The sequence below is a fragment of the Pongo pygmaeus genome, chromosome 1 (genome assembly GCF_028885625.2).
Source record: "Pongo pygmaeus isolate AG05252 chromosome 1, NHGRI_mPonPyg2-v2.0_pri, whole genome shotgun sequence".
In the NCBI taxonomy this organism is placed as follows: domain Eukaryota; kingdom Metazoa; phylum Chordata; class Mammalia; order Primates; family Hominidae; genus Pongo; species Pongo pygmaeus.
Genome location: NC_072373.2, coordinates 95,813,438 through 95,832,795, shown reverse-complemented (window position 1 = coordinate 95,832,795; position 19,358 = coordinate 95,813,438). Strand labels below are relative to the sequence as shown.

General features: G+C 49.5%; 1 protein-coding gene across 6 annotated transcripts in view; it reads left to right on the top strand.

Moving 5' to 3' along the window:
- Window positions 1–17,531, top strand: part of TDRD10 (tudor domain containing 10) — a 46,954-nt gene extending 29,423 nt beyond the window's left edge. For 3 of the 6 annotated variants that reach the window (XM_054460429.2, XM_054460419.2, XM_054460394.2), the window contains 7 exons: window positions 9,848–9,890; window positions 10,554–10,644; window positions 11,748–11,895; window positions 12,158–12,303; window positions 12,575–12,729; window positions 16,791–16,861; window positions 17,060–17,531. In XM_054460429.2, the coding sequence (XP_054316404.1) occupies window positions 9,848–9,890; window positions 10,554–10,644; window positions 11,748–11,895; window positions 12,158–12,303; window positions 12,575–12,729; window positions 16,791–16,861; window positions 17,060–17,092 (687 nt within the window). In that variant the 3' untranslated portion in view covers window positions 17,093–17,531. Of the gene's footprint in view, window positions 1–9,847; window positions 9,891–10,553; window positions 10,645–11,747; window positions 11,896–12,157; window positions 12,304–12,574; window positions 12,730–16,790; window positions 16,940–17,059 lie in introns of those variants that run through there. The other 3 variants (XM_054460410.2, XM_054460399.2, XM_054460386.2) reach the window with 1 other exon arrangement.
- Window positions 17,532–19,358: the final 1,827 nt, after the last annotated feature.

Below are 19,358 nucleotides of genomic sequence, written 5' to 3'. Positions count from 1 at the left end.
GCTTCACCCAGTGGATCTCGCACTGGGCTGCAGGTGGAGCTGCCTGCCAGTCCCCTGCAGTGTGCCCGCCCTCCTCAGCCCTTGGGCGGTTGATAGGACCAGGTGCTGTGGAGCAGGGGGCGTCGCTCGTTGGGGAGGCTCAGGCCGTGCAGGAGCTAACAGCGGGGTGGTGGGGAGACTCAGGCATGGCGGGCTGCAGGTCCCAAGCCCCGCCATGCGGGAGGCAGCTAAGGCCCGGTGAGAAATAAAGCACAGCACTGGTGGGCCAGCACTGCTGGGGGACCTGGCACACCCTCCGCAGCTGCTGGCCCAGGTGCTAAGCCCCTCACTGCCCCGGGCTGGCAGGGCCGGTCGCTCCGAGTGCAGGGCCTGCCAAGCCAACGCCCACCTGGAACTCTAGCTGGCCTGCAAGCACCGTGTGCAGCCCTGGTTCCCACCCGTGCCTCTCCCTCCACACCTCCCTGCAAGCCGAGGGAGCCGGCTCCGGCCTCGACCAGCCCAGAGAAGGGCTCCTATGGTGCAGCAGCGGGCTGAAGGGCTCCTCAAGCGCAGCCAGAATGGGTGCCGAGGCCGAGGAGGCACCTAGAGCGAGCGAGGGCTGTGAGGGCTGCCAGCATGCTGTCACCTCTCATTTTTTTCATTCCATGTGAAATTTTCCTGGTTCTTGGTGTGATGAGTGAGTTTCACTGGAAACTTGGACATTTTCTTGTTACGTTGCTAGACTAGATTTTGTGTACACCTTGTGTTTTAACTGGCTTCCTCTGACGCTGCTCCCACAGGGGAACACGGTACTGCCTCGCTGCTGCCAGCTGAGGATGGAAGTCAGGCTCCCTACTCAGCCTCTAAGGCAGCAGCGAGCCCCTTGTTACTGCCAGTTCTGGTTTGTGGTTTCCACTGACATCTTGGCGTGGATGGCTTCATTACCACTGGGGAAAGTCTTGACTCTCCACTACACCTCTTCTGACACCACCCCAATAGGGAGAGAGACGGGGCTTTCTCTCTGTGAGGTGGGTATGGAAGTCCAGTATTCCCAAGTGGTTTCTATTGACACCCAGGCAGGGTGGCGGTAGGGAGAGACTGGTTTCGTTATTGGGTGGTGGATGAAATTCCTGGCTGCCTGCTTGGCCCTTTGTGACACCATCAGGATCGGGGTGTTGGGCGACTCATCCCAGCCCCATGAGGGCAGAAGTCTGGGCCCTGCATGCTGTCTTTGCTGGCGTGCGTGGAGGTGGGCTCACCTTGTTGGTGGCGTTTAGCTGGAGTAGAGGAGTTATTATCTACAAGGTTTCTGTCTTCCTAGCCTGTCTCTTTTCTGGTGCTTCGGCTAGAAAGAGCAGGCTGTTGTTGGGGCTTTTTTTTTTTTTCTGGGCGTATTGGTGTTTCTGGGTTGCTGGCCTCTTCAGTGCTAAGTTTGGAATATATAAAGCAAAAGGAAAACCCAGAGAAGTCATCACCACGTTGTACCCTGGGTTCCAAGGTCTCTGGTCAGCCTGTTCCCTTCTCTCCACCTTTCAGAGTCGTCTTATGTTTGTTTTACATGTAATGTCCTGGGCTCTTAGTTGTGTTTAACAGAACTAAGATGAAGTATGTATATTTCATCTTCTCAGAGTGGAGGTTCTAAAAATGGTTTTTATTTATTTATATTTTTAGAGCAGGGTCTTGCTCTGTTGTCCAGACTGGAGTGCAGTGCTGTGATCTGAACTTACTGCAGCCTCGAACTCCTGGGCTCAAGCAATCCTGCCTCAGCCTCGTGAGTAGCTGGAACTACAGGCGTGTACCACCATGCCCAGCTGATTTGGCCTCAAGCAATCCTCCTGCTTTAGCCTCCCAAAGTGCTGGGATTGCAGGGGAGCCGCTGTGCCCAGCCATATATATATATATTTTTAAATTTTCTATTGTTTGTAGAGATGGGGTCCCACTATGTTGCCCAAGCTGGTCTTGAACTCCTGGCAAGCAATCCTCCTCTCCTGTCTCCACTTCCCAAACTGCTGGGATTATAGGCGTGAAACCCCCAGCCGTATTTTTAAATGGGAAAAAAAATGAAGAATATTTCATGACACATGAAAATTGTATGAAATTCAGTTTGTGTCCATGAATCATTCCTGGCATGCAGCCTCAGCCATTTGTTTACAGATTGCCTGTGGCTGCTTCCTCACTGCAGCAGCAGAGTGGACTCATGACAGACAGTAAGGCCCCCAAAATCTAAAATATTTACTATCTGGCCCTTTGCAGAAAAACTTTGCCAGTTCCTGGGTTAAAATCTAGGCTATTTTTTAAAAAACGAAAATAAAAAAATAGGGTGAAAATGCCTGGAAATCAATACAAGAAAGAAACAACCTAATAGAAAAATGAGCAAGAGCTAGGAATAGGCACCTTTTGAAGGTGAAGATGCATAAAAGCCAGGCTGCAACTTTCCCGTTGCTTACCACAAGGTGGCAGTTTCTGACAACACGCAGGTACCTGGTGGTTTTCCATAGCCTGCTCCGATCAAGTCAGCCACCTGTGATGCTCCTGGTTTCCATGGCTTTGCCCATCCTGGTAGAACTATCCGCTGAAGGAGCGGGGAGTGGGGAAGCCCCAGATGCTCACTGTTTTCGTACAAGGGTCAGTCGTTGTTGTTACTGTTTTCTTTTTAATAGATGTTTTCAATTTCTTGTATGCTTCAGTCAATTTCCAGAGTCTTGAAGTGGTTGTTTTTGACAATTTGTCAAGATTTGTTATTGCTTTTTGGGGAGACGATTTGTTGATTGAAATATTTTGTAGTAAAATTGTTTTAAAGAAAAGGTAAAATTAGAAGATAAGCTTACATGGCACAACACACATCCAGGCAGAGTTCAGGTCAGCGTTGGGGAGAGATTATCAAATGATATAAGATAATTTCCCATGGGGGAAGGATGTGAGTTTTCAGATACAAAGCAGCCAATGAGTGCCCAGGATAATGAATGAGAAAATAAAAACCTACATGAAGGCACTTTACAGAAGTATTTTAGAATACTAGGGATAAAGCTTTAGGAAGAGAATCCACATTGAAGGATATGGAATCAGGTGTTGTGATTGAATTCTTCAGGAAAATAATATCCAAGTCCAAACAAGTCAGTCAAGAATAAGGGTAGCACATTGGGAGGCTGAGATAGGCGGATCACTTGAAGTCAGGAGTTTGAGACCAGCCTGGCTAACATGGTGAAACCCCATCTCTATTAAAAATACAAAAATTAGCCAAGTGTGGTGGTGCACACCTGTAATTCCAGCTACTCGGGAGGCTGAGGCAGGAGAATCCCTTGAACCGAGGAGGCAGAGGTTGCAGTGAGCTGAGATCATGCCACTGCACTCCAGCCTGGGCATCAGAGTGAGACTCCATCTCAAGAAAAAAAAAAAAAAAAAAGAATATAAGGGTAAGCCGTCTGCAGTGGTGTGCACCTGTAATCCCAGTGCTTTGGGATTTGGGATTTGGGAAGCTGAGGCGGGAGGATTGCTTCAGGCCAGGAGTTTGAGAACATCCTGGGCAACCCTGTCGACAAAAAATGTGCTGGGTGTGGTGGCACACACATGTAGTCCCAGCTACTAGTGAGGCTGAGATGGGAGGATCACTTGAGCCGAAGGAGTTTGAGGTTGCAGTGAGCTATGATTGTGCCAGCACTCCAGCCTGGGTAACAAAGTAAGACACTGTCACTTTAAAAAAAAAAGGTAGAAAAAGACTTGCTCAGAAAGATAGGGTCTCAAAAAATGTGTGCCCCATGTACCTGTTCTCAGAAAGCTACAAAGGAGTGTGTTCCAACAAAAATGAATCAGTAAGCCAAAACAAGACGGGATCTGGTATCCAACCCAGATCCAAGAGGAGAGAGATGAGAGGCTTCCCAGATTGGCCAAAGGCAGTCCTGGAACAGTCGCTGTGCAGCAGGCAGTCCAGGGCAGAGCAGGACGGGGTGAGACTCCAGGGGTGACATTGGCAGGAAGAAAAATGTAAAATTGAGAGGAGCGGTATTATGAAGAGCCACTGGAGGTTATAGGAAAACTTAGCCAAAGATTCAAGGAAATCCAAGTAAATGGACTGGGGAAAAAGCAGCAGTTAATTCCTAAGAAAAGGTTGCAGGCCGGGCGCAGTGGCTCACGCCTGTAATCCCAGCACTTTGGGAGGCTGAGGTGGGTGGATCATGAGGTCAGGTGTTCGAGACCAGCCTGGCCAACATGATGAAACCCTGTCTCTACTAAAAATACAAAAATTAGCTGGGCGTGGTGGCACATGCCTGTAATCCTAGCTACTCAGGAGGGTGAGGCAGGAGAATTGCTTGAACTTGGGAGGCAGAGGTTGCGGTGAGCTGAGATTGTGCCGTTGCACTCCAGCCTGGACAACAAGAGTGAAACTCCGTCTTAAAAAAAAAAGTTGCTTAAGAATAAAAATAACACATAACTTGATTCAATAGGATTTGCAGTCACATAATAATGAGAACACTGGAGGCTTTGAGCAGGGGGTGACATAGCCAGATAGAACCCATTCACATGTTTTAGAAAATCAACTTTGTTGAAGTATTCAATATACTTACTGAAGTATAATTTACTTAAAGTGAACTCATTTAAGTGTACAGCTTGACGAATTTTGACCAGTATGTGCAGCATGTAACCACTGTCACAATCAAGATAGAGAACATTTCAGTCGCCCAAAAGATTCCCCCTTCAGGGCCCCCAGCAGCCCTCAGCTGTTGTCCATCCTTTCGATGAGATGGAGCTTTTCCAGCATGTCCTGTAAATGGCATCAGGCTGTGCGTGCTTCTTTGTGTCTGGCTTCTTTCATTCAGTGGAATGTTATTGAGATGCATCCATGTGGTTGCACCATCAGCAGTTCTTTTTTTATTGCTAAGTGATATTCTCTTGTATCATGTGCCACCATTTATTCGTCCTTGCACCTAGATTTAACTTTTAAAGGGACCCTCTAGAACCCACTGGAGGAGGCCAGAATGGAGGCAGGAAGACCTGTTTCTGGCAGTCCAGGGAAGAGATGAAAGTATCTTGTCACACCAGCCCTGGGGCCGCCCCCCAAACAAGCCAAGTACATCCCCACCTTAGGGCCTCTGGACCTGCTATTGTCAGCCCAGAAGGCTCTTCTCCCAGGTGTCTATAGGGTTTGCTGTCTCCCTTCATTCCGGGCTCTGCTCAGCAGTCACCACCTCAGGAGGACTTTCCATGAGACAGCACCCACCCCTGGCGCCCTTCATCCCCTCTCTCTGACTTGTGTCTCTTCATCCCTCTTACTGCCAGCCAAAGACATTATTCCTCTTTGTATACTTATTTAGTGTCTGCTGCCCCCACCAGAACGTGGGCTTTGTGGTGGCGTTTTATATTTGTGGGTGACTAAAGGGGGGCTCCCTGAGGAGCCCACACAGAGGTCTTTGTCTTTCATCTTTGTCTTTTTGTGTCTGGCACATAGAAGTGCAAGTGATTAAAGAATGAGAGGGAAGCAGTTGAGGTTGAAGCGGCACATTCGAAATTTCCACCAGGATGGGCCCCTCAGTTGTTCCCAGGTGCAGTTCCCCAGGTTGGTGGAGGTGAGGGTGGGGGTAGACAGCGCTTAAAGAGAGATGGCCCAGGGTTGTGGCAGTGAGCAGACTTGGAGGCTGCAGGTTGGGAAGCTGCCTGTGTTCTGGGTGTCATGAGGCTGTACCCTGCTGAGTGTATGCAAGAACTCCTCCCTGGTGTGTGGAGGGGACTGGATGGATGGTCCCACCTCCAAGCCTTCTGGCTACCAACCTTTGTATTTTTGTTTCTCCTCTCCCACTGCACAGACTCCCCAGCATCACTCTGGAGCAGGCGCACCTCTTAGAACACTTGACCACCTGGTAGAAATGTCCCAGAACAAAGTAAAGGGTTAATTAACAGCTGTTGATTGATCTGGGCATGAGGGTGACCGTGCTTGTAGCAACAATGGAACTTAATTAAAATTAGCTGTTCTTGCAGCTATTGAGGTGCTGCCTTGATCTCTGTGGCTTCCGTGTGGCCACCTTTGTATTACAGACACATCGGAAATTGGAGGTCTGCGTTTAGGTGACGTGCCTGCTGTGGCTGTTGGATGATAATTATGTAGATTTTCCTCTGGAACTTAATTTTACAAACTGTCAAAACGGGTTTGTTATATTTATCACTTAAATCATTAGGGAATAATAATTAGACCAAAAATGATGTGAAATGCTTCCGTATTAATAATCATTTTTAGCTTGAAACCATTAGTGATAACTGGTTTGTGGGGTTGGTATTTAGAACTGCCTTAGGAGAGGCCAGGCACGGTGGCTCACGCCTGTAATCCCAGCACTTTGGGAGGCCGAGGCGGGCGGATCACAAGGTTAGGAGATCGAGACCATCCTGGCTAACAGGGTGAAACCCCATCTCTACTAAAAATACAAAAAATTAGCCAGGTATGGTGGTGGGCACCTGTAGTCCCAGCTACTTGGGAGGCTAAGGCAGGAGAATGGTATGAACCTGGGAGGCAGAGCTTGCCGTGAGCCGAGATCGTGCCACTGCACTCCAGCCTGGGTGACAGAGCAAGACTCCGTCTCAGAAAAAAAAAAAACTGCCTTAGGAGATTCTGAATAAAAAGGCACCTTATGTGCTTGCCTGCAGGGGACCAATTTTTAGCTTGGCTTGTTATGGGTAAAGAAGAGAGGCAGAACGTGGTTGGTTTAGCGAGGAAAGGTTCAATTTGGGTCTCATTGATTGACAGCAGTAGTTAACTTGCACTGAGGACTCACTCTCTAATTGTTTTACTGTATGAACTCATTTAATTACAGCAGTAGGTGCTGTTAACTATCCCGTTCTGCAGATGTGAACACCAGGCAACTCACCCAGACTTAAGCAGCCAATCTCCCAACCAGGATTGGGGTCCAGACAGCCTGACTCTTAAATCCGCACTTGTAACTGCTGTGTTGTGCTGCTTCTGTTTCTTAGTACCAACTGCGTGTCATTGTCCTGAGCCCAACTAAATCCTCACATCAAGACAGGTGGGATTCCTGGTGTGGAAGAGGAAACCAAGATTTAGAGAGTGAAGAATTTGCCCTAGGTCGTTTCTTTCTTTCTTGTCTCTCTTTTCTTTTTTCTTTTTTTTAAACGGAGTCTCACTTTGTCACCCAGGCTGGAGTGCAATGGCACAATCTCGGCTCACTGCAACCTCCGCCTCCCGGGTTCAAGCAATCTCCTGTCTCAGCCCTGAATAGCTGGGATTACAGGCACCCGCCACCACGGCCAGCTAATTTTTTGTATTTTTAGTAGAGACAGAGTTTTGCCGTGTTAGCCAGGCTGGTCAGGCTGGTCTTGAACTCCTGGCCTCATGTGATCTGCCCACCTAGGCCTCACAAAGTGCTGGGATTACAGGCGTGAGCCACAGTACCCAGCCCCTAGGTCATTTCTTATTTGATTCTTTCATTCAGCACATATTTACTGAGAGCTTAATATGCACCAGGCATTTCCTAGGCCCTTGGTGTTACCTCCATGATCAAAGTAATTGTTGGAAGACACTTGTCATTCTTGTTCTTGTGATGTTTACATTCCAGTGGTAAAAGAGACAAACAAGAAAATACCAGATAATGAGTAGCAGCTGGAGAACTAAAATATGATGATGTGATGAAGAGTGAGAGGTCACTTCTTTAGATGGTTCTTAGGGGGGCCCCTTTTGTTGGGTAGTGACATCTCTACTGAGATCTGAATGCCAGCTCAGAGCCAGCCACTTGGAAGACCAGACTAAGAACATTCCAGGCAGAGGGAGGCCTGCAAGTAGCCCAAGGTATGAGTCTGGTGGGTGAAGGGGAGGGGAGTAGGCAGAGAGGTCATTGGGAAGAGGCATCCATTGGTACAGCCTTGAGAGCCAAGGTCAAGACTTTGGGTTTTATTTGTAAACATGATGGGGAGATGTTGGAAGATTTTAACCAGTGATGTCATGTGATCTACTTTTTGTTTGAAAAAGATCACAGTCCTCAGGTGATTGGATTGTGGGGGAAGGTGCTGCAGCAGAGCTCCCTGTTTGCTGTGGCTGTTATTCTGGTAAGAGATGGCGAGTACTGGGGTGGTGGGTGTATGGACCCAGAGAAAAATGTTCATGGCCTCGGGTATGTCTTGGAGGAGGAGGTAGCTTGGCTTGCTGATGAATTTGACATAGGGAGCTTGGGAGAGAGAACTTGGGTGAACTGCTCTGTAGATAGTGATGCGGTAGGCTGAGCACAGTGGCTCATGCCTGGAATTCCAGCACTATGGAAGGCTGAGGCAGGCGGATCGCTTGAGCACAGGAGTTCAAGACCAGCCTGGGCAACATGGTGAAACCCCGTCTCTACAAAAAAAAAAAAAAAAAAAAAAAAAAAGATGCCATTCACTCAAATGGAGAAGGCTAGGCTGGGGAGGGTCTGCTTTATTTGTTCGTGATTGCAGGCTCCTTGGGTGGGTCTGTTGCAGACATGCTAAGTCTGTGTACCTCTTCACTGTCCTGTCAAGTGGACATCACATGTGAGTGGAATTCCAGAGAATGATGAGGGCTGGGGCTGCAGCTTTGAGAGTCTGTGGTACATTGTTGATACCTAAAACCGTTTCACTGGAGATGGCCTTGGAGAGAAGGTGGATGGGGAGAGGACAAGTCCTGGGATGTGCCAGTGTTGAGCAGTGGAACTGAGAGGGCCAGCCAGGGAAAGAGAAGGAGAACCAGATACATGTGATGCCAAGAGATGCGTTTCTGCAAAGAGGCAGCAGAGAGAATACTGCAGGTGGATTCAGAACAGGGAAGGTGACCATTGGATTTGGCAGCGTGACAGTTCGTGCTGAAATGGCAGGGCCATTTCAGGGCCATTTCAGGGAAGCCTGAGAGGAGACGTGAGTGTGGAGGTAAACAGCACAGAGACCATGAAACTGTGGAGTTGCAGTGAGAGGAGCACAGAAAGCAGGAATTGGGGGAGCTGTGAGGTCAGTCAGGGTCTTTCCAAATGGGTGTCAGAGCCTACTTGTTTCCTGTGGAAAAGGCTCACATGGGAGGGAGACAGTGCTGGAGGAGCAGCAGGGTGGGTCTTCAGGGTGGGGGCTTGAGCCAGAGCGGGAGGGAGCAGGTCCACGTAGGGGAGGGATGGCGGGGAGGACAGGAGCAGGAGACGGGTTGGTGGTGGGGGTGGGGAGAAGAGGGCGTCCTGTCTCATTGCTTCCCGTTTGCCCTCTGATGAAGAGGCAAGTTAATGGGCAGGGGTTGTAGGCGTTTTGAAGAAAGGAGAGGACGTGAGGTCCTTTGGAGAGAAGGAAAGTCAAGGCGCATGGGTGGTGGTGGTAGTAGGATAGAAAGGCCTGGATGCAGGGCAGTGGGAAGGGGGATAGATACTTGGGTTTCCCCAGGGTTGGGGGTTTTTCAGGTGAGAACAGTGGAGAGAGGGAGACCAGCATGGGTTGGGGGCTGCAGGGCTGTGGGGAGTGGCAGGGCACCCAGCCCTTTCTGTCCCCACCCAGCCCTGCATCAGTGTGACTGCTACCTCTTCTTTTCCTCCCTGCAGGTAGTGCCAGCAGGGCACCAGGCTAAGCATCCTGGTGGTGCTTTCTGCCCCTGTCTGGGGAAGGCTGCTGGGCAGCTCATTCTGTGACTGTAGCTCCGGATGAGTGCTCCCTGGCAGCAGCCCTGCTCCCTGCCTTCCCTGCTTCTGATCGTCTTTTCTTTGGGTTGGCTCAGGATGCCGTGAGGATGGAGAAAGTGGATGGATGTCTCAAAAGTCAGCTCTAAAGTCGGAGTCAGAACAGGGGCTGCCGATGCTCTGTCTCCCAGTCTACCTGGAGTGATTCAACATAGAAATCAATGAAACAAATGCCACCATGGCTGAGTGAGACCTTTCATTTTTCTTCCCAGGTGTTGGAGAAGGCTTCTGGTGAAGGATTTGGCAAAACCGCCGGTGAGATTCTGCGCTGCCATCCTTTCCCAGGATGTGGCTTTGCAGCTCCTAATGGACCTCTTCCAGCCCCTTCTGCAGCCTCCCTTCCAGCTCAGTCCCCTGATGACCCTTAGTGTAGAAATATCCCTTTTCCCTTTCTTCCTCTAGGATGCTTGCTTGCTTTCATCTTTTCTTTGAGACAAGATCTCCCTCTGTCACCCAGGTTATAGTGCAGTGGCATGGTCATAGCTCACTGCAGCCTCAAACTCCTGGACTCAAGCCATCCTCTCTCCTCAGCCTCCACAGTAGCTAGGACTATAGGTGTGCATCACCATGCCTGGCTAATTGTTAAAATTTTTTGTGAGATGGAGTCTTGCTATGTTGCCTAGGCTGGTCTTAAACTCCTTGCCTTAAGTGATCCTTCCACCTCAGCCTCCCAAAGTGCTGGGATTACAGGTGCAAGCCACCATACCCAGGCCTAGGATGCTTTCTTAATTAAAGAATATCATCCGACTGACCCTTCCCACCCAGATGAGAATCTAGAGACTGAGAAGTGGGAGGGTGCAGCTTCTTGGCCATTTTATGCTTCCTTGGAGGGCAGGGCCAAGGCCTCTTGTGGGTTTGGGGAGTAGTTCCTCTCTGGGTAGTTCTGGTGCCTCCGGAACTTAGTCTTCTGCTTTCTAGCTATTATACAGCTCGCTCCTGACGCTCCTGTTGACCTGTGTGAGACAGAGAAACTGAGGGCAGCCTTCTTTGCAGTCCCCTTGGAAATGAGGTGAGCAAGGTATAGAAAGACTGCCAGGGCAAATGGCGATTACAGACATCCTCTGTCCCCCAGAGAGTGGGGACAAGGATAGTACTGGGGTGGGGGATAGTTTTCGGGAACTCCTGTGTCAGACCCAGGCTGTAAGGCAGTGACCCACACTGACTTATAAAATCAGCTTCCCAGCTGGGCACAGTGGCTCATGCCTGTAATCCCAGCACTTTGGGAGGCCAAAGTGGGTGGATCACTTGAGGTCAGGAGTTCAAGACCAGCCTGGCCAACATGGCGAAACCCCATCTCTACTAAAAATACAAAAATTAGCCGGGCATGGTGGTGGGCATCTGTAGTCCCAGCTACTCGGGAGGCTGAGGCAGGAGAATCACTTGAACCCAGGAGGCAGAGGTTGCAGTGAGCCGAGATTGTGCCACTGCAGTCCAGCCTGAGCGACAGAGCGAGACTGTATCTCAAAATAAATAAAATAATAAAATCAGCTTCCACTTATGTACAGCAAAGGTCTGTGACCGTCCCCTGCCCTGGATGCCATGAGATCATCATGCCTACCATGTCCCCTGCTTTGCTTTAACAGCAGATACTGTTCTTAATGTCAGGAGTGCCAGAATACTCAGTTTGACTTGAAATGCTGTAGGGTGTCACTAGCCATGTGTGGTTTAGGCAGGTGATTGAGTTAGTGGAGCAGCAGGGTGACATTTGGAATGTGCGTAGACGCAGGGGAGGAGCAGCTTTGGGATGGAAGGCATATCCTGCATGGTGGACAGTCCACACCTGCATCATTTAGAGGCTCGTGAATCACTTAGGAGGCCCCAAATCTACCCATTGAGGACTTTTGTCCACCTCTCTCGGAGTTTCTCAATGTGTTTTTGTTTCCCTCTGCTGCTTCCTTTTCCTGAACTCTTCAACCCCTACGCCCCCAGAATGGCCCTTCCTTTCCTCTGTCGTGGACTGGGATTACTTGGGAACTGGCTTTAGCTCCCACCCTAGAGGGGGTGGGCACAGCCCTTCTGCTTAGGGGACTCATCCCCCAGGCAGTTCAGCCTCCTGCAGGACAGGCGTTGGTCCAGTCGTTCCTTTCCTTGCTCCGCTTGCTCTTCCTGCAGAGGTTCCTTCCTGGTGCTGCTCCTGAGGGAATGCTTCCGAGACCTGAGCTGGCTGGCACTCATCCATAGTGTCCGTGGGGAGGCGGGGCTGCTGGTGACCAGTATCGTCCCAAAGACCCCGTTTTTCTGGGCCATGCACATCACTGAGGTATGGACTGGTTGTTGGCCCCCTCAGGTTTCTGTGCCTTCCTGCATGGCCTCCCTGTGGTGGGCATGGTGACGGGGCCAGTCAGTGGTGGAGATGCAGGGTAACTACAGTCTGAACCCCAGGTTCAGTCTCGTTCTGTCTCCCACCTCATACCTGATGGCCTTGGGACAGATTAGTGGTGCTAATGTAACAGGTGACATCCACAGAGGCAGATTTGTAATGCAGTGCAGGCAGTGGGGCCGTTGCATTTTGCACCCCACAGGCTCTGCACCAGAACATGCAGGTGCTGTTTAGCACCCTGGCTCAGGCGGAGGAGCAGCAGCCCTACCTGGAGGGCTCCGCCGTTACGCGCGGGACTCGCTGTCTGGCAGAGTACCACCTGGGGGATTATGGACACGCCTGGAACAGGTGTGTGTCTGGGCAGGGGTAGAGCCTATGGGAGAGGTGTGCAGGGAAAATGCTCCCTTCTTGCGTTCTCTTCCTTTGGGCTCTGGTTTTTTTTCCTGTGGCTTCTTCTCTCAAAATCATCTTTATCATTATTTCCTCACTCAAGGATTGGGGAGAAACAGCAAACTCGCTCTTCCTCCCTCCTACCTCCACTTTCACATCTGCTTTGTGGAGGACTGCTGTGCATGGCACTAGGTGGAATGATTGTCCTCTTTCTCCCTTCCTCTGCCAGGTGTTGGGTACTGGACAGGGTGGACACCTGGGCTGTGGTCATGTTCATTGATTTTGGACAGTTGGCCACCATCCCTGTGCAGTCTCTGCGTAGCCTGGACAGCGACAACTTCTGGACCATCCCACCCCTGACTCAGCCATTCATGCTGGAGAAACGTGAGACATCTTCTACCTTCCTTCCGAGGGTTTCAGGGACAGGAGAAGCCATGGTTGCTTCTGGGACCTCAGCAGGAAACAGCATAGTGGGCGGCCAAGGTGCTTCAGTCTCTCTTTCCACCCAACCCCGGTTTTCAGCATCTGACCCTGGCAAAGCTGCCTCTCAAGTGTTGGTTTTCATGCCTGGGATCTGGAGCCCAAGATCCCAGGAGGGACCTCAGATGCTGCCCAAAGGCTGAGTTCTCTGGAAGGGGAGAGAAGAGGTCAGATTTCCCACCCCTGCTTCCACCAGAGCTGCTCAGCTTTCATCTGTTTTACATACTTTGCGTGTTGCTTCAGATTTCACTGGAAAAGGATTCTGCCGTGGAAGAAAACTAGCACTCGAATGCCAGTGCTAGAGGCCAGAGCACTGCACTCTCCTAATGTGGTTCATTTAGCCTCAGACGCCTGTGGGTTTCTCCATAGGTGGAAATGAAGAGGCCCCTTCTCAAGATCAAAGTTAGGTGAAATGTAAAATGATGAAAGAATGTTTTAGGGGGCAGTCAGGAGAAGTGGAAGTGAAGAAGCATACATACACATACACAGGAAGTAAGATGGAAAAGTTTTATTAAAAAAAATTTTTTTTTTCAGAGGCAGGGTCTCACTCTGCTGCCCATGCTGGAGTGCAGTGGCATAATCATAACTCATTGCAGCCTCAAACTCCTGGGCTCAAACATCCTTCCACCTTGGCCTCTCAGAGTGCTGGGATGACAGGCATGAGCTGCCTCACTTAGCTGAGATGGAAACGTTTTACAAACAAACTAAGTCTTTTTTTTTTTTTTTGAGATGGAGTCTCATTCTGCAGCCCAGGCTGGAGTGCAGAGGCGCAATCTCGGCTCACTGCAACCTCTGCCTCCCGGGTTCACACAATTCTCCCGCCTCAGCCTCCCAGTTACAGGCACACACCACCACACCCGGCTAATTTTTTTTAGTAGAGATGGGGTTTCACTATGTTGGCCAGACTGGTCTCGAACTCCTGACCTCGTGATCCGCCCGCCTTGGCCTCCCAAAGTGCTGGGATTACAGCTGTGAGCCACCGTGCCCGGCCCTCAGACAAACTAAGTCTTGAGATGGAGTCTCACTCTTGTCGCCCAGGCTGGAGTGCAGTGGCGCGATCTCAGCTCACTGCAACCTCTGCCTCCCGGGATCAAGCGATTCTCCTGCCTCGGCCTCCTGAGTAGCTGGGATTACAGGCATGCGCCACTATGCCTGGCTAATTTTTCTTTTTCTCTTTTTTTTTTTTTTTAAGTATTTATTGATCATTTTTGGGTGTTTCTCAGAGAGGGGGATGTGGCAGGGTCATAGGATAATAGTGGAGAGAAGGTCAGCAGATAAACACATGAACAAAGGTCTCTGGTTTTCCTAGGCAGTGTTTGTGTCCCTGGGTACTTGAGATTAGGGAGTGGTGATGACTGTTAACGAGCATGCTGCCTTCAAGTATCTGTTTAACAAAGCACATCTTGCACCGCCCTTAATCCATTTAACCCTGAGTTGACACAGCACATGTTTCAGAGAGCAGGGGGCTGGGGGCAAGGCCATAGATCAACAGCATCCCAAGGCAGAAGAATTTCTCCTCCCAGACGGGGCGGCCGGGCAGAGGCGCTCCTCACTTCCCAGACGGGGCGGCCGGGTAGAGGCGCTCCTCACTTCCCAGACAGGGCGGCCGGGCAGAGGCGCTCCTCACTTCCCAGATGGGGCGGCCGGGCAGAGGCGCTCCTCACTTCCCAGATGGGGCGGCTGGGCAGAGGCGCTCCACACTTCCCAGACGGGGCGGCCGGGTAGAGGCGCTCCTCACTTCCCAGACGGGGCAGCCGGGCAGAGGCGCTCCTCACTTCCTCCCAGACGGGGCGGCCAGGCAGAGGCGCTCCTCACTTCCTCCCAGATGGGGTGGCGGCCGGGCAGAGGCGCTCCTCACCTCCCAGACGGGGTGGCTGGGCCTAGGCGCTCCTCACATCCCAGACGGGGCGGCCGGGCACAGGTGCTGCTCACATCCCAGACGATGGGCGGCGAGGCAGAGATGCTCCTCACTTCCTGTACGGGATGGCGGCCGGGCAGAGGCGCTCCTCACTCCCAGACGCGGCGGCCGGGCAGAGGGGCTCCTCATATCCCAGACGATGGGCAGCCAGGCAGAGATGCTCCTCACTTCCTAGACGGGGTGGCAGCCGGGCAGAGGCTGTAATCTTAGCACTTTGGGAGGCCATGGCAGGCGGCTGGGAGGTGGAGGTTGTAGCGAGCCAAGATCACGCCACTGCACCCCAGCCTGGGCAACATTGAGCATTAAGTGAGCGAGACTCCGTCTGCAATCCCAGCACCTCGGGAGGCTGAGGCGGGCAGATCACTCGAGGTCAGGAACTGGAGACCAGCCTGGTCAACACAGCAAAACACCGTCTCCACCAAAAATACAAAAACCAGTCAGGCGTGGCGGCGCGCGCCTGCAGTCCCAGGCACTCGGCAGGCCGAGGCAGGAGAATCACAGGAGCCGAGGCAGGGAGGTTGCAGCGAGCTGAGATCACGGCAGTACAGTCCAGCTTCGGCAACAGAGGGAGACCGAAGAAAGAAGGAGAGGGAGACCGAAGCAAGAGGGGAGAAGGGAGAGGGGAGAGGGGAGAGGGAGAGGGACTAATTTTTCTATTTTTAATAGTGACAGGGTTTCACTGTGTTGGTCAGGCTGGTCTCGAACTCCTGACCTCGTGATCTGCCCGCCTCGGTCTCCCAAAGTCTTGGGATTACAGGTGCACACCTGGCCAAAATATATATATTTATATAATATATAATATATATTTTATATAATATATATTATATATTATTTTTATATATTATTAAATATATTATTACATATATTAAATATATAATTATAATTATATATATTATTAAATATATTATTTAATATATATTAATATATATTATATTATTATTTAATATATATTATTTAATATATATTATATTATTATTTAATATATATTATTTAATATATATTATTTAATATATTATATATTATATGTAATATATATTACGTATATGTTTATATATAATATAACGTAATATATAATATATATGTAATATATATTATATATTACGTATAATATATAATATATATTATGTAATATATATAATGTATATATATTTAAAGATGGAAAGGCATCTCCCAATTGTGCAGGGCCAAGGCTTCCTGGGAAGCTGGTGGGGCTTGTGCCCAGTGGGCAAGGAGCACCACCCAGAGGTTGTCTTGGGTCGTTGCATGAAGAGGGTCCCTGCTGCCCAGGCTGGGAACAGCCAGGCATCAGGAGCTTCTTCAGGTGACCCAGGGAAGAGGAGCTTCCTGTTTCAAAGTGCAGCTCCCAGCCCGTCACAAGGACCAGAGTCCCAACCCAGAGATAAGTCAGACAAGCGTCAGTTTTCCTCCCTTTATGGATGAGGAAAATACGGCTCAGAAAAGTGAAATGAACTCATACTTAATAGCAAGAAAATGGCATAGCTGGGGATGAAACCTAGATCTGACTCTTAGTGATTCAGTGTCATACATAAAAACAGTCCCAGAGTTTGGGGACTCTGGTTGGATGGTGGGAGTTGCGTGAGGGACGACATCCTGGGGAAAGGTGGGTTTTTGATGAGCTCCCTGCCTGGTTCCGGCATGTAAGAGCGCTTGCGTCTCATGGTGAAAACCTCTCTGGTTTTAACCTTCTATCCAGCCAGAACTCTCAGAGCAGAGTTCAGTGAACATAATTTTCTGTCCCCAGTAGAATTTCTCATTAAAAATCCCAGATCCCTGTAATTATTTTAACAAGTGCCTCCTCCCTTTATCTGCTGTTATTTTGCCCTCCCCCTATGCTACCTTTTCAGCATTTATCATCTCATTTGATCCTGGCAGCAGGGATTTAGCAGGAACTAGCAGAGACTTGCTGGTTGGAGCTGGTTGGCGGCCAGAGCACTTTCCCTGCAGCCCCCGCCTTTTGCTTCCCTCCTTTGCTCCTCCTGCCCAACCCTGTACCACTGAGGTTTTGTTGTTGTGTCTTGTTTTGCAGACATTTTGAGTTCGTATGAGGTTGTCCATCGAATCCTCAAAGGGAAAATCACTGGTGCTTTGAACTCGGAGGTAACTGCCCCTGCATCTAACTTGGCTGTTGTCCCTCCACTCCTGCCCTTGGGGTGTCTGCAGCAGGCTGCTGCCTAGGCCTGGACACAGTATTCACCTGGCATTCTTTTAGATCAAACAAACTGGTTATCTGAGGGGTTGGGTGAACTGGCTGGGGTGGGCCTTCCTTCCCACCAAGGCTTTGTCTTTCTCTTCCAGTTGCACATCCTAAAGTTTGAAGAGTCTAAATAATGGGGTTTCCCTCAGCATGTTCCCTCTCCTGTTTGCCACGGATCCAGAGGCCACCTGCCCTGTCTTCTCGTACCCCTTTCACTCTTGAGGCCTGGGAGGTGAAAAAGGCCAGACTGTGCCCAGGATTGATTTCCATTTTGCTTTTACTCCCAGCTTCCCTCTCAAAAGAGAGTGAAGTCTCATTTGTCATGTGTCTTCAGTTCCCCAACTTGGCATGAACATTTGAACCAAACATAGGAAACTACCATTAGGTTGAAAGCCTGAGGCAGCTGGGATGGTCTTTCTTGTGTCTCTTCTTTGCACCCCAGAGCATGATGTAAGTGGTCCTAACAGATTCTGGATAATGGAGAAGCCCTCTGGCTAGTTTTCCTGGCATTCCATGTAGAATAGGTAAAGAATATTTAACCAATGAGCAAATAAATGTTGGCATGTTTCATGAGTTTGGAGTGATTGATACTTCTTCCCAGCCACCCTTCCACTGCCCTGCCGTGCCCTCTAAAACTGCTGCAGTGAGATTAGAGCCTGCCAGTGTGGGCTCTGGGCCATGCAAACCCTGCCTGGGATATAGATACATGTTTGAAGTGTAGGGGAACGACCTAAGAGTTAGTTTCATTTCTCCTTGCCTTCTAAGTGGAGAGAAGAAAATTGTTTCATGCATGATATAGCCTTGATTCTTTTTTATACTTTGTACTTTATTAGAACCCTAAACTTAAGGTCATAAAAGGGAGTGCTGGGTTTGGCAAGAAAAATGGAGGATTCTCTTAGAGTTGGTGTTATGCAACTCACAGGGGCAGGCATTTCCCTCTATGTCAAGTGAACATGAACCCCACTGTTTCTTCAAATAATTTTATTAGAGCCAAACTATTTAAATAATTTTATTTGTTTCATCCTTTGGTAGATGAGAAAAATACATTACAAAATACATTATACAGAAGACAGCTCACAGTACACATTACTAAAAACACAATCTACATTCCAGCCAGGGCTGGTGGTAAGTTCAGAAGAAAGCCACAGAGGCCTTGAAAACCAGATTTCAGCTCTATGGAATGAATTTTCCCCTTATGTCCCGTCTTTATCTCAACCTCAGTATATGTTTTATTAGCACCCCTAATTAGGTGGGTGTGGGTAGAGTTAGAGCAGCATTGAGTGGGACTGGTGGACTCTCCATCCACCTAAAGCAGCAAACATTAAAAGTCCCTCAGAAGAAAAGGGGTGGGGGAGGGGCAAGAATGGCCAATGTGAAAATTGCTGTGTCTCAAAGCATTACAGAACTGCTCTAGCATCCTACAGTTCCCAGGCAGTTGTCCCAAGTCTGGGTTTTCTGAGACTTGGGTCTTCACTTGGCCATCCTTGGCCTGTCATTTCACTCTTAATGAGAGCTGCTGGCATCGTAGGTCCTAAGAGGCTGTCTTAAGAGGCTGTCTGAGTCCCAGAGCAAGCTTACAGACAAAGAGATGCAGGCAGCACCCGCTAGATGCAAAGTCATGCCCAAACTTTTACAACAGCAAGTACATACAACACAGCACTGACAGTTCCATCTCAGTACAGACTCCCCACCTCATCTTCCCTCCCTGGCAGTTCCTGAGCCTGGGGTAAGGACACAGGTGTATAGAACAACCCCCCTTAAAATGCTAACCCTTTCTAGTAGGACCCACCTTGTGGGCGTGGCTTGAAAGAATCCATAATTTCCCAAGCCAAACAACTTCAGAGCTAGGTCTGTTCTTTTTGATAAAGCCAAATGAAGCAAGAGCGACGGAGGTGAGCAGAGCTTACCAATGATCACCATCAGGTGCTGGTTAGAAGCCACTTTCCAGGAGAGGAACCAATGAACAGCGAAGAGTTGCAGCCACACAGCTGAGATCAGAAAAGACCACATACACACTTGGAGACTGTGTCCCCATCCCCACTCAATTCATTCAAAAGGAATTCTACGAAGCAGCCTCTTGAGCCTCATTTTCTTTTTCTTAGAAATTTGAAAACATCTGTGACTAGAAAAGTAGTCCTAAAAATTAACACCATCGTTTCAGCCTACCACATTGTAGTTTGGCAGGCCAGGCTCTGCATTCCAAGGGGGCAAGTGCTGGTTGCTCCAGAGGCCTTGAGGAGAAATCTAGGGGTGGACCAGGTGTGTGCTTCAGCTCCATGTTTCTCTTGCTTTAGCAGCAAAATGCAGCCTCTCATCTCTACCAAACCAACAGTGGACTCATACCCCTCCCCACCTCCCAAGTAGTTCAGGGGATGGGGTGGGATGTGCGAATAAAAATAA